At 59.6% G+C, this 12,629-nt stretch overlaps 1 protein-coding gene across 3 annotated transcripts in view; it reads left to right on the forward strand.

Annotated features, from left to right (window-relative positions):
- The window catches only part of EPS8L1 (EPS8 like 1), an 11,847-nt gene extending 1,997 nt beyond the window's left edge, over positions 1 to 9,850 (forward strand). The window contains exons 3-20 of one of the 3 annotated variants that reach the window (XM_025368930.1): positions 575 to 615; positions 967 to 1,025; positions 1,658 to 1,819; positions 2,097 to 2,246; positions 2,734 to 2,816; positions 3,181 to 3,442; positions 3,724 to 3,850; positions 4,028 to 4,116; positions 4,211 to 4,285; positions 4,390 to 4,538; positions 5,315 to 5,456; positions 5,589 to 5,617; positions 7,789 to 7,921; positions 8,011 to 8,142; positions 8,342 to 8,453; positions 8,644 to 8,818; positions 9,232 to 9,364; positions 9,457 to 9,850. In XM_025368930.1, the coding sequence (XP_025224715.1) occupies positions 575 to 615; positions 967 to 1,025; positions 1,658 to 1,819; positions 2,097 to 2,246; positions 2,734 to 2,816; positions 3,181 to 3,442; positions 3,724 to 3,850; positions 4,028 to 4,116; positions 4,211 to 4,285; positions 4,390 to 4,538; positions 5,315 to 5,456; positions 5,589 to 5,617; positions 7,789 to 7,921; positions 8,011 to 8,142; positions 8,342 to 8,453; positions 8,644 to 8,818; positions 9,232 to 9,364; positions 9,457 to 9,543 (2,140 nt within the window). In that variant the 3' untranslated portion in view covers positions 9,544 to 9,850. Of the gene's footprint in view, positions 1 to 574; positions 616 to 966; positions 1,026 to 1,657; positions 1,820 to 2,096; positions 2,247 to 2,455; positions 2,507 to 2,733; positions 2,817 to 3,180; positions 3,443 to 3,723; positions 3,851 to 4,027; positions 4,117 to 4,210; positions 4,286 to 4,389; positions 4,539 to 5,314; positions 5,457 to 5,588; positions 5,618 to 7,788; positions 7,922 to 8,010; positions 8,143 to 8,341; positions 8,454 to 8,643; positions 8,819 to 9,231; positions 9,365 to 9,456 lie in introns of those variants that run through there. The other 2 variants (XM_025368931.1, XM_025368932.1) reach the window with 2 other exon arrangements.
- The last annotated feature ends 2,779 nt before the right edge of the window (positions 9,851 to 12,629 follow it).

The raw sequence follows: 12,629 nt of genomic DNA on the forward strand, positions 1-12,629 counted from the left end.
TTTTTTTTTTTTTTTTTTTTTTTTTGAGACGGAGTCTCGCTCTGTGGCCCAGGCTGGAGTGCAAGTGGCCGGATCTCAGCTCACTGCAAGCTCCGCCTCCCGGGTTTACGCCATTCTCCGGCCTCAGCCTCCCGAGTAGCTGGGACTACAGACGCCCGCCACCTCGCCCGGCTAGTGTTTTTGTATTTTTAGTAGAGACGGGGTTTCACCGGGTTAGCCAGGATGGTCTCGATCTCCTGACCTCGTGATCCGCCCGTCTCGGCCTCCCAAAGTGCTGGGATTACAGGCTTGAGCCACCGCGCCCGGCCTCGATCTCTTGACTTTGTGATCCGCCCATCTCTGCCTCCCGAAGTGCTGGGATTACAGGCGTGAGCTACCGCGCCCGGCCTACCTGTCTTCTTAAAGTCCAGCTCTGGCTCTGAGCTCTCCTGCTCAATAATAGTAAAAATAATAATAATAACCCTTCCATGGCTCCCCATTACCTTCCTAATGAAGCCCTTGCTGCCCTGCTTGGCATTTCCGCAGGGTCCGCCCCCAATTCCACAGTCTCACTCATCCCTCTTTTCTTCACCAGCCCAGAAGCTGCCCCAAAGCCAAGTGCCAAGTCTATCTATGGTGAGTAGGAGGCAAGGGAGCCCCAGGCCCATAGCACTGGGTCTAAAGAAACAGGACCTGGAATCCAGGGTCTTGGAGGAGGAGAGGCTGGGCCTGGACTCCTGGGTCTGAGGGAGGAGGGCCTGGGGGCCTGGACTCCTGGGTCTGAGGAAGGTGGGGCTGGGGGCTCTGGACTCCTGGGTCTGAGGAAGGTGGGGCTGGGGGCCTGGACTCCTGGGTCTGAGGAAGGTGGGGCTGGGGGCCTGGACTCCTGGGTCTGAGGGAGGAGGGGTTGAGGCTGGACTCCTGGGTCTGAGGGAGGAGGGGCTGGGGGCCTGGACTCCCAGGCTCATTTTCTTTCTCCCCTGGCAGAGCAGAGGAAGCGTTACTCCACAGTGGTTATGGCCGATGTATCCCAGTACCCAGTCAATGTGAGTCTGGGATCTATGTTCCCCAGGACATCTTCTAGGGCAAAGGTGGCCTCAGGAGATAGGGCTTTGGAAAGCAGCTGGGCCCCCAAGCAGGAAGCATGTGGAAAGCCAGTTTGCCCATCCGTAAAACGGACCTCCGTTGCCTCACCTCAGTCATGGATATGAAGTCAGGGACCTCGGGTCCACTCAAATCTGCCAGCCTTTTCTCCGGGCTAGCTGTTGTGCTGGACAGTGGGACCATGGGGACAAATCAAGACACAGCCCTGCATGAGGAGGGGGTAGACGAGGTCCAGAGGAACCCACGGAGGTGCCTGGTGCTCTAATGGAGGTAGCAGGGGGCACAGCGGGAGACCCGAGGAGGCATTTAGAAGGAGAGAGCTGTAATCCAGACTCCTTCCCTGCCCGCAAGGAGCCTCCAGTCTGTGAGAAGCCAGACTCAGGTGCTAGTCACTCTGATGAAAGGGAAACAAAGAGCGCTGGGAGGAGGAGCTGATTTGTGGAGCAGGTGATCAAGGAAGGCTTCCTGGAGGAGGTGTGGTTAGTCTCAGGCTGAAAGTCTGATTATTCTGGGGGATTCTGAGCCCACCTGGCATCATCTTGGGCCTCACTGCTGTCTCCCTGGTCCGTACCAGCACCTGGTGACGTTCTGCCTGGGTGAGGACGATGGCGTGCACACCGTGGAGGATGCCTCCAGGAAGCTGGCCGTCATGGATAGCCAGGGCCGAGTCTGGGCACAGGAGATGCTGCTGCGAGTGTCTCCCGACCATGTCACGCTGCTCGACCCGGCCTCCAAGGTGCCAGGGGGCACGTGGGTGGGAGGAGTGTCTGGGGCAGGGACTTCAGGGGGTCTGGGTGTGAATCTTGGCTCCTGCACGTCCTTCCTCTGGGAACTCTGGCGACGGACCCCAGCCCCCTTCTTGAGCCTTAATAGCCTCATCTATTAAACAGGGGTGTTATCCCTAACCCCCTAACTGCGTGAAGTTGCCCTGACCTGCTGGCCCACACTCCCGTCGCCATTTAGTAGTACCATCATTTCGGGGCCTCAGTTTACCCTGCCATCCCACCCGGCAGGAGGAGCTGGAGTCGTACCCGCTGGGCGCCATCGTGCGTTGTGATGCGGTGATGCCACCCGGCCGGAGCCGCTCGCTGCTGCTGCTCGTGTGCCAGGAACCCGAGCGCGCGCAGCCCGACGTGCACTTCTTCCAGGGCCTGCGCCTTGGGGTGAGCGGACGGCGTTCGGGTTGGCTGTGGGGGCGGAGCCTGGAGCAGGGGCGGAAATGGGTGGGGCCTCTAGGTGGGGCGGGGCCTAGGGCTAAGGCGGGATCACAGCAAGGAAGGGCACGGGACCTGGGAAGGAAGTTCTGAACGGGAGTGGGGTTTGAGGAGAGTGGACCCAGGGTCAAGATAGCACATGAGGGTGGGATGAGGACATGAACAGAACATGGGCAAGTAGGGCCTGGGGGAGCAGCCAGGACGAGGATGCGGGCGAGAAACCACCTGGACTGGGTCTCCATGGGCGGGGTCGTGGTTTGGGGCAGGGACAGGTGTAGGGCGAGGGGTGAGTCCAGAGTGTGGACGTGCGTGGGAACATAGGCGTGAACGATGGCCGCACGTGGGCTGGGACGGAGCAGAAAAATCGGCCAGGGGCGTGGCCCGGGTAGGAAGGGGGTGCGGCGTGGGGAGGCGTGGCCTGATGTGTGATTGGCAGGCGGAGCTGATCCGAGAGGACATCCAGGGGGCTCTGCACAATTACCGCTCGGGCCGCGGGGAGCGCAGGGCGGCGGCGCTCAGGTGAGAGGGAAGAAGTTGGCGGGGTCTCTGGGAAGCCGGTTTCCCCTCCCTGTGCCTCAGTCTACAACACCAGACTGGAACAGAGCAAGTTTTGCATGGAGTCAAGCACAACCTAGTCGAGTCTTGTCTGTACCTCCTAGACGAGCTGACTCCCCAGAACTCTTACTTCTTTTCCCTGTTCCCTGTCCAGGCCCTCAGTTTCACTCTAGAGAGGTGCTACCCCTCCCCATATCGGATTTCTCCCTACCTCGTTGAACTTGTTTACTCCCTTTGAGCCTCAGTGTGTCTCGTTCTGCGCCCCGGATTTCCCCCTCCATGGACCCCTCAGTGGACCCAGCCTTGGTGTCCCCGTCGCCCTCTGCAGGGCCACGCAGGAGGAGTTGCAGCGCGACCGCTCGCCCGCCGCTGAGACCCCGCCCCTGCAGCGCCGTCCGTCCGTCCGCGCAGTGATCAGCACCGTGGAGCGGGGCGCAGGCCGCGGGCGACCCCAGGCGAAGCCCATTCCCGAGGCAGAGGAGGCGCAGAGGCCTGGGCCCGCGGGGACCTCGAGCAGCGCTGACCCGGCCTCCCCGGACCTGGGTCCCCGGGGTCCTGACCTGGCGGTTCTGCAGGCGGAGCGGGAAGTGGTGAGCCGCGCGGGAAAGGGGCTGGGGGCGGGGCCAGATGGCTGGAGGCGGGGCTGAGGCGTGGAAGGGCGGGGTCAGCTGCGGGATGGGAGTTCTCCGTCAATCTGGTCAGACTTCGGTGTTATGGAGGAGGGGCGGGGGCGGGGCTTGGTTGTAGGGCGTGGCCAGGTGTTTGGGGCGGGGCCTGTCTGGGGATGTGTCTAGGTGCTCAGGTTCAGGGCTTCGACGGGGATGGTTTTGGAACTCGGGAGCCCTGAGCTTCCCCCTCCTCTGTCCCCCAGGACATCCTGAACCACGTGTTCGACGACGTAGAGAGCTTCGTATCGAGGCTGCAAAAGTCGGCGGAGGCGGCCAGGGTGCTGGAGCATCGGGAACGCGGCCGCAGGACCCGGCGCCGAGCGGCTGGGGGTAAGGGCACCCCCGCGTGGGATCTGAACCCCCCTCCCGATCACTTCCAGATGCTCCCCCCCTCCCCAGGGTCTCCCCTCCCGCCACTTACCAGGGCTGACCTCACAGCCATCTTAACCGGGTGTCCACCTCTCTCTCTGCCTGCCTGGTGCTGGCCCCGCGTCCCCATCGCCGCAGAGGGCCTGCTGACGCTGCGGGCCAAGCCGCCCTCGGAGGCCGAGTACACCGACGTGCTGCAGAAGATCAAGTACGCCTTCAGCCTGCTGGTGAGGACGCGTCCGCCCCTGGGCCGGGGCGCGGGCACGGCGAAGCTGCCCCGTCCCCGCACCCACGACAACCACCTCCCTCCCCACGCCCCAGGCCCGGCTGCGCGGCAACATCGCCGACCCCTCCTCCCCGGAGCTGCTGCACTTCCTTTTCGGGCCTCTGCAGATGGTGAGACCCGCCCCAGGTCCTCGGGCCCCCCTGCGGCGGGAGGAATCGGTTCGCCTTGCAGACGGTGTGACGGCACGGCCTGCCCCCTCCCGCTCCCCTGACAGATTGTGAACACGTCGGGGGGGCCCGAGTTGGCGAGCGGCGTGCGGCGGCCGCACCTGACGTCGGATGCCGTGGCGCTGCTGCGGGACAACGTCACTCCACGTGAAAACGAGCTCTGGACCTCGCTGGGGGACTCGTGGACCCGCCCCGGGTGAGGGGGCGGGACTGGGAGGCGGGGGGCGTGGTGATTGGAGGAGCTTAAGGGCTGGGAGATGAGTGGCATGATGATTGGAAAATGAGACTAGGAGGAAAGGGAAAGGTTGGAGGCGTGGCTTCGTTGTGTTGGGGCGGGGCTTAGGACAGATGCCAAGATTCAATTGGCGGAAAGGCCAGAAATTAATATGAAGGAAAGATTTAAGACCAGCAGACCAATCAGATTGAAAGAAAAGGTGGGGCTTAAAGGAATAGAGGGGCTACGGGGCAGGGGCGGGGCTACGCGAAGGGGCGGGGCTTCTGGAAAGTTTGGTCTATAACTTTGGCGATGGGACAGTCTGTGCACTGGGGGCTGGGAGTTTCGTAGGGAAAGGGTCAGAACCTGAAGCCGAGCTTAAGGAAAACCTGATTTGGACTCAGAGGTGAAATTTAGAGGCTAGATAAGGCAATTTTTTTTCCAGAGAGAGAGAGAGATGGATGGGCGTGGGGGGCGGGTCTCAATATGTTGCCCAGGCTGGTCTTGAACTCCTGGCCTCAAGCGATCCTTCCATCTTGGCCTCCCAAAATGCTGGGATTACAGGCGTGAGCCACTGCACCCGGCCTAGAAATATAAATTGCTGTTGAGTTGGGCTTGGAGGTACCGGCAGGACTTGGTGAAAAGTGGCGGGGCTAGATACAGCGAGCTTTAGGGGAAAACTTAGTGAAGTTAATGACAGAGCTCAGCTGGGGGCTGTACCAGGATCCCTGAGCTCTTGGCCCTGTCCCTGGCTGCAGGCTGGAGCTGCCCCCGGAAGAGGGACCCCCATACAGACCCGAGTTCTTCAGCGGCTGGGAGCCGCCGGTTACTGACCCGCAGGGCCGCGCTTGGGAAGACCCAGTTGAGAAACAGCTACAGCACGAGCGGAGGCGCCGGCAGGTGAGGCTGAGGCTTTCAGGGGAGCAGTCAGCTCCCCCAAGCGACACAGCAGGGCGGAGGCTGGGAAGTCCGGGGTGGGGGCGTGGCCGGTCCGCCTGGCCCCGCCTGACCCGACTCTCTTACTTCCTGCAGCAAAGCGCCCCCCAGGTCGCTGTCAATGGGTGAGTGTCCGCCCCAGGGCAGGGCAAGGGGGTCCAGGAGGGGTGCTTCCCGGGGGCTCCCGGTGTTGACTCCGCCCCCTTTTTTTCTGTGTTTTTCCTTCTGTCTTCCTGGCTCTTTTCAGGTGGGTGAGATGGTGAAGGGGCGGGCCGGGGCCGGGAGAGAGGGAGGAGCAGGGAGGGAGGGGGCGGGATCCAGACTTCTGGGGCCAAGGGAGGAGGGAATGGAGACCGGGGTTTCCGGGCCTAAGGGAGGAAAGGGGCTGGGAGTGGGTAAAGTCTGAGAGGTTGGATCTCTGGATCCCCAAAAGGCTGGAAGAAGGCAGTTTGGTTTCTCAGGGCCTGGGAAGCACCATGTCTGGGCTCCCTACGAGGACAGAGCCCTGGATATTGGAGGGGAGAGGCTGGGGAATTTGACCTTTGGGTTTTGAAGAAGAGCCCAAGTCTGGTGCTTGGGATCCTGGAGACCCAGAGGAGCAGGCTTGGGACTTCAAGGGCTTGGGGGCAAGTTTCTGGGAAAGTTAGGAAGTGGTAGTATCTCTGGGCCCCGGAGAGGGGTAAAGGCTGGGTGATTAACCTCTTGGTTTTCCAGACGCTCTAATGCAATTGTCTAAGTCACTGCTGGGTGTCGGACTGGGTTAAAAGGTTTAAGGGTTAAAAGGATAAGATTGAAGCTTGAGACCTGGACTCCTAGGTCCCTGGGGGAAAAGAGGACATTCCACGTCAGGTGGGGGTTCAGACTCTGGGTCCTGGGGGAGGAAATGAAGTAGATGGACCAGAACTCTAGGGTCCTTGAGCAAATAGAGGGCAGATTGGAGGGAAACAACATGGGAGGAGATGAAAACAAAGCAGTGAGGCTGGAGGAGACAAAGGGGGGTCTAGGTGAGGGCCTGGGCAGAGGGTCTCAGCAGGGACAGCGTGCTGGGAGCTGCCAGCCCCACACAGGGGGTGCCGCGGCCCTGAAGACCCCCCCTCCCCCCTGCACAGGTAGGCCTGATCCAGGCTGAGGTCCCTCTTATTGGGAGTCAGAGCTGAAATCCCACCCCTGCCCCCAGCTGCCTGATATCGCAACCCCCCTCCCTGTTCACAGCTTCAAGTCACTTTCTCTGAGCCTCAAGTTCTTTGCAGGGAAACTGGGAATGATGGTAACCCCTTCCTGGAACAGTGAGAAGTCTGTGGTGTTGTAGGAATTAGCAGTTCAAGGCTCAAGGCTGTGACCATGTTCAAGTTCAAGTCCAGCTGCCTGCAAGGGAGGGCAGCATTATTCAGACATGGACTGCCCTGGTCCCAGGCTGGCGATGCCACCTGTGACCTTTACATCCCTGTGCCTCAGCTTCCTCCTCTGTGAAAATGGAGAAGATAATAGGGTCTCTGGGGGAGGAAGAAACTGGGGGCGGGGAGAGGGGAGTCCAAACTCATGGTTCTACCAACGGTTGTCATGAAGCTCAAATCAACTAATATACATAACAGTGCCTAGCACATAGTAAGTGCTACAAAAGTGGTAGCTATTGTTTGTTTTTTGAGACAGGGTCTCACTCTGTCATCAGGCTGGAGTGCAGTGGTGAGATCTCAGCTCACTGCAGCCTCTGCCTGCCAGATTCAAGCGACTCTCCTGCCTCAGCCTCCAGAGTAGCTGGGACTACAGGCATGCGCCACCACACCCAGCTAATTTGTGTATTTTTCAGTACAGACAGGGTTTCACCATGTTGGCCAGGATGGTCTTGATCTCTTGACCCTGTGATCTGCCCTCGGTCTCCCAGAGCGCTGGGATTACAGGCGTGAGCCACCGTGCCCGGCATAGCTATTGTTTTTATTATGCTCATGAGTTATGATATTTAAGCCCAGTGCCTATTAGATGCTCAATAAATGACAGCTGTTTCTAGCTGTGTGATGTAGGCAAGTGGTTTTATCTCTCTGAGCCTCATTCTCCTCTGTAAAATGGAATCGATGATGGGATAGTACCCACTGCATATGCCTACAGCACAATGCCAAACAACGGAGGGGGCAAAACATATTCAGGCTGTTATTCTCGTTTCAAATTTCTATTAACAGTATTAACCTGGCCCCTGCTGTGCCCCCTGCTTGGCTCTAACCCTAGCTCACACCAGCACCCTGCACCCCTGAGCAATGGGGCTGGCTGCCTCCTTATCTCCAACCCTCCTGCTTCTCCTCAGTCACCAAGACTTGGAGCCAGAATCTGAGCCTCAGCTGGAGTCAGAGACAGCAGGAAAATGGGTCCTGTGTAATTATGACTTCCAGGCCCGCAACAGCAGTGAGCTGTCGGTCAAGCAGCGGGACGTACTGGAGGTTAGAGGAGTGGGAGGCTGAGGGGCAGGAATTAGGCAGCCCTAGCTGCAGATGCAGGCTCTGAACCCTCTGCCTTTTACCGCACGCAGGTCCTGGATGACAGGCGCAAGTGGTGGAAGGTTCGGGACCCAGCGGGGCAGGAGGGATATGTGCCCTATAACATCCTGACACCCCACCCCGGACCCCGGTTGCACCACTGCCAAAACTCTGCCCGCAGCCTGGTGAGCCGGCGCAGACGCTGGGGTCTTGAGGGAGGAGAGGCTGGGACCAGATACTGGGAACAAGGGGCGTGGGGATCAGCTGTCAAGAGTGCTGGTGCAGGTGGTGACTGGGGGTTCAGAAATGCATCTCCAGAAAGGGGAGAGGCTGGGACTCTGATTCCTCTCCCTAACCCAGGTGCTCTCCTCTCCTCCCTTTCAGAACAGCACTCCTCCTCCGCCACCAGCCCCAGCCCCAGCCCCACCTCCAGCTCTGGCTCGGCCCCGCTGGGACAGCTGCGATAGCCTCAACAGCTTGGACCCCAGCGAGAAGGGTGAGTGGTGGGGACGCCGGCTGTGGGGAGAGGTTCTTATCCTTGCTTTCCAGGCAGGGAAACGGGGGCTCAGAAAGAGCAAATGGACTCCTGCCCCATTCTGGGGAGGCTGGAGCACCCCCCCGCCCTCTGGCCCCAGGCCCCCTCGCCCTGAGCCCCCACTCCCTCCCTCCCGGCTTCCCACCTGCAGAGAAATTCTCCCAGATGCTCATTGTCAACGAGGAGCTGCAGGCACGCCTGGCCCAGGGCCGTTCGGGCCCGAGCCGCGCAGTCCCAGGGCCCCGCGCTCCGGAACCGCAGCTCAGCCCGCAATCGGACGCCTCCGAGGTCCGAGCCTGGCTGGAGGCCAAGGGCTTTAGCTCCGGGTGAGTGGGGCGGGGGCCGGCTCGGCGCGGGTTGATACGCAGGCTGGGAGCGGAGCGTTCCCATCAGCCGGGAGTCGGGGGGGGGCGGGGGCAGCAGTCGTGGAGACCACAGGGAGCCGGGATTAGCCCGAAGTGAAGGTCTGTCTGGTAGCAACATCCAGTGGCAGGCTGTGATTGCCATGTGTTTTCAGACTCCGACTGGATTCCTTAGGGAAATCCCGCACCCTTCGAAAGCATGATGTGACCACGCCCCCTGGGTGGCACATTGTGATTGGTGGGTGGGGTTCAGGGTGGGTCGGCCCTACCCCCCGGAGCTGTTCTGATTGGATCATCGCCGGGTGGGCGTGACATGAGTGACGGGGGCTGGGGCATCCAGCGACCTGCCTGACTGCGCCCCGGCTGCCCTCGCTCAGGACCGTGGACGCGCTGGGTGTGCTGACTGGGGCGCAGCTTTTCTCGCTGCAGAAGGAGGAGCTGCGGGCGGTGAGCCCCGAGGAGGGGGCGCGTGTGTACAGCCAGGTCACCGTGCAGCGCGCCCTGCTGGAGGTGAGCCGGGCCGCTGGTCCCTGGGTCTGGGTGGGGTTGGGACGCCGAGGGCTCGGACACCAGGACAAAGCGATTTCCACCCCGCCCTCCAGGACAAAGAGAAAGTGTCAGAGCTGGAGGCAGTGATGGAGAAGCAAAAGAAGAAGGTGGAAGGCGGGATGGAAACGGAGGTCATTTGACCTGCCCGGCGCCCTTCGCAAACAGTGACCAGACCCCGTGTGAGAACGGACTCTTCAGACTCCTCAATAGCAGAAGTCAATCTTCTGAAGGATGGCCAATCTGCTCCGGCCCCGGTCTTCCCCCATCCCCGTGGACAGACTGAATAATCCTTGCTGCACTCCCTCCGGGGCAGATCTGGACTGGCTGTGAGTGGGGAGGGCGTGGAGACAGTCTACGGAAAGCGCTAGCAGACCCCCGAGAGGGTGCAGTAGAGCCCTGAGCATTGTAATATGCCGCCCAGCCTATAAACAGCCTCCTTACTTGGCAGATGGTGTGTCAACTGCTGTCCTCTACCCGGCTACCAGGGGGCCCAGAAACCTTCCCCTTGCCCCAGTCACAGCCTCAAGGAACCTGGAAGATGTTCCACCTTTTTTGGTTTCTCTCTCCGAACCCTCCTTTCCATCCCCCGGGTCCCAAACCAGGCTCCCTCCTGACCTCCTAGCCAGCCAAGTCCAGCCTGCCCCATCTTCGGGTTTCCCTGGCTCGCGGCTCCCTTGGTTCCCTGAGAACCAAGGTTCTCACTTCATTCCTTCCTGCATCCTGGCCCTGCCCTTCTCCAAACTCTCCCAAGCCCCTTCAACCTCTGCGGTTTGCACTTGCTGTCTCTGCTGGCCGAAACAGCCATTCCCCGCCTGGCAAACTCCTCCTATTCAGCTCACTCACTCACTGTGGCGAAGCCTGCCCTCATCCCCGAAGCTAGTTCCCCACCTCCTGCCATGGCCCTGCCAGGTAGAACTGGCGGCCTCCCCAGCATGCCACAGCTTTCTGGTCACTTTTTGTCCTGGGAGATGGCAGCCAACTGAAAACTTCCTACTCCCTCAAGAACTAGCTCCTTTCCCCTCTGGCAAGCCCTGTAACATTCTTTTCCCCATTATCCAGGTGGCCGGTAAGGTCTGCTTTTCTCTGGATCCCCCCGTTTCCAGACTGGACACTCTCTGCCTTTGGGAAGAATGGTCCTTTCTCTTTCTTCCATGGCTCCGCTTCCCCAGATTACTGAGGGCCTATGGGCCTCAAGCCTGTCCCCGAGTTGTTCCAACCTGGGGCACCAGGTGGCGCCCTCCAAGATGGGAAAGGATCAGAGAGATCCTCCTGGGGCAGGCAGGAGTTCTCAGTCCCCACTTTGCCAACTCCTTCCGGTTCCTTCCAGTTCCTTCCTTCCTCTTTGGATCTCCAAGAGTCCTTCCCCTATCTGCCCCGTCCCTAGATCCTACTCACACACTTCCCTTGGCTCCCTATGGCCCACCAGACAAAACCCAGGCCCCAGCCTGGCAGTCGCAGGCTGCCACTTGGCTCACCGGCTTCGACCCCACAGGGCTCACTCCCTCCTCCTCCTGCCAGGCTTGGTCCATGTGGTCGCTTCTGCCCAGAACACTCTCAGCCCCTCTACCACTTGCCTGGGGCCCCACCACTCATTCTTAACAGGGGAATCGGAAAGGTAGGCAATCCCCCCAAACCTCCTTGCTCCATTTTCCCCTCCCCAATAAGCCCCCGGGGCTCACACCACCCAGGCTGCAAACTGAAAGGTCTGCAGGAACCCGACAAGAGACCAAGTGAGCCAGCTGGGCCTCAGCCCTACTCCCGTCACAGGCCAGCTTGTTTGAACATCCTGGCAGCTGCATCTTCCCATATTCTCAGAACCTGACCATCTCTCACCATCTCTACTCCCGTCACCCTGGCCAGAGCCACCATCTCTCTTGCCGGGATTTTACCAGTAGCCCCTTAGCTGGTCTCCCCAATCCTCACCACCAACCCCCAGTCTGTTCTCCACACAACAGGCAGAGGGACCTGTTAAAACCTAAGTCAGGCCATGGCCATGCTCCAAAAGCCACCCAGGGCTCTCACCTCAAAGCTCAAGCCCTTCCCAGGGCCAAGTCCCCACACAGCCGCCGTGACCTCTCAAACCTCATTCCCTGCTTTCTCCAGCTCCTCAGCTTCCTGCAACACATCAGGTGCATTCCTACCCCAGGGCCTCCACACACACAGCTCTCATCATCCAGAGCACCCTTCCGTCACTACACAGCTCCCTCTCCACCACCTTCAAGCCTCTACCTGTGCCAGCTTTTCCGTGAGGCCTGCCTAGACCACTCTATTCAAAACACATGTGCACACACACGCACCCGCCTTCCCAACCCCCTTCTTTTCTCCAGAGCGCTGCCGCCTTGAAATACATTTATTTTAACATTGGATGCTGCCCTCCTAAAAGTATTGGATCTTTGTTTTGTTCAGTAATTATCAGTCACACTGTACTTACTAAGTCCTGTTCTTCCTGTTGGTGTTACAGTAATTACTGAATGAATGAATGAATGCCTCATCTCAGAAGATGGCTCCTACTCAGCTCTAGTCAACTGTGGCTATGCAGGACTGAAGAGTTCATATTGTCACAGATTCCTGTTTTTTCAAAAGAAGTCAAAATTCCTTTTTTCCCCCCTTTTTGAGATGGAGTCTCACTCTGTTGCCCAGGCTGAAGTGCAGTGACTCGATCTCGGCTCACTGCAACCTCTGCCTCCCAGGTTCAAGCGATTCTCCTGCCTCAGCCTCCTGAGTAGAGTAGATGGGACTACAGGCGCCTGCCACCACGCCTGGCTAATTTTTGCATTTTTACTAGAGATGGGGTTTCACCATGTTGGCCAGGCTGGTCTTGAACTCCTGACCTCAAATGATCTGCCTGCCTCAGCCTCCCAAAGTGTTGGGATCACAGGCATGAACCACCGCACCCAGCCGGAATTCCAGATTTTTATACACAGATTACTCCAAATATTAAATGTTGGCAATTGACTAAATCTGTTCCAAAGACACTGATGGCAAAACCCAAGCTCCGCAGCTCCATATCCCTGGCCCGAGGTCTTGCCCGCTGATCCTTCCTGCCCCCATCAGCTTCCCCTCAGCCCCCTGCCTGTGATCATGCCGGCTCCGTCTTGGAGCCTTCACTCCCGCTGGGGGCTCATCCTGAAGCTCCTCTGCCACACAGGTGAGCAAGCACCAGCCCACCCCTCGGCACCCCACCCAGCGGCCCAGTGGTTTGGTCACAGACATGCACAGCCCCCCA

This window comes from Theropithecus gelada, chromosome 19, assembly GCF_003255815.1.
Source record: "Theropithecus gelada isolate Dixy chromosome 19, Tgel_1.0, whole genome shotgun sequence".
Lineage (NCBI taxonomy): Eukaryota > Metazoa > Chordata > Mammalia > Primates > Cercopithecidae > Theropithecus > Theropithecus gelada.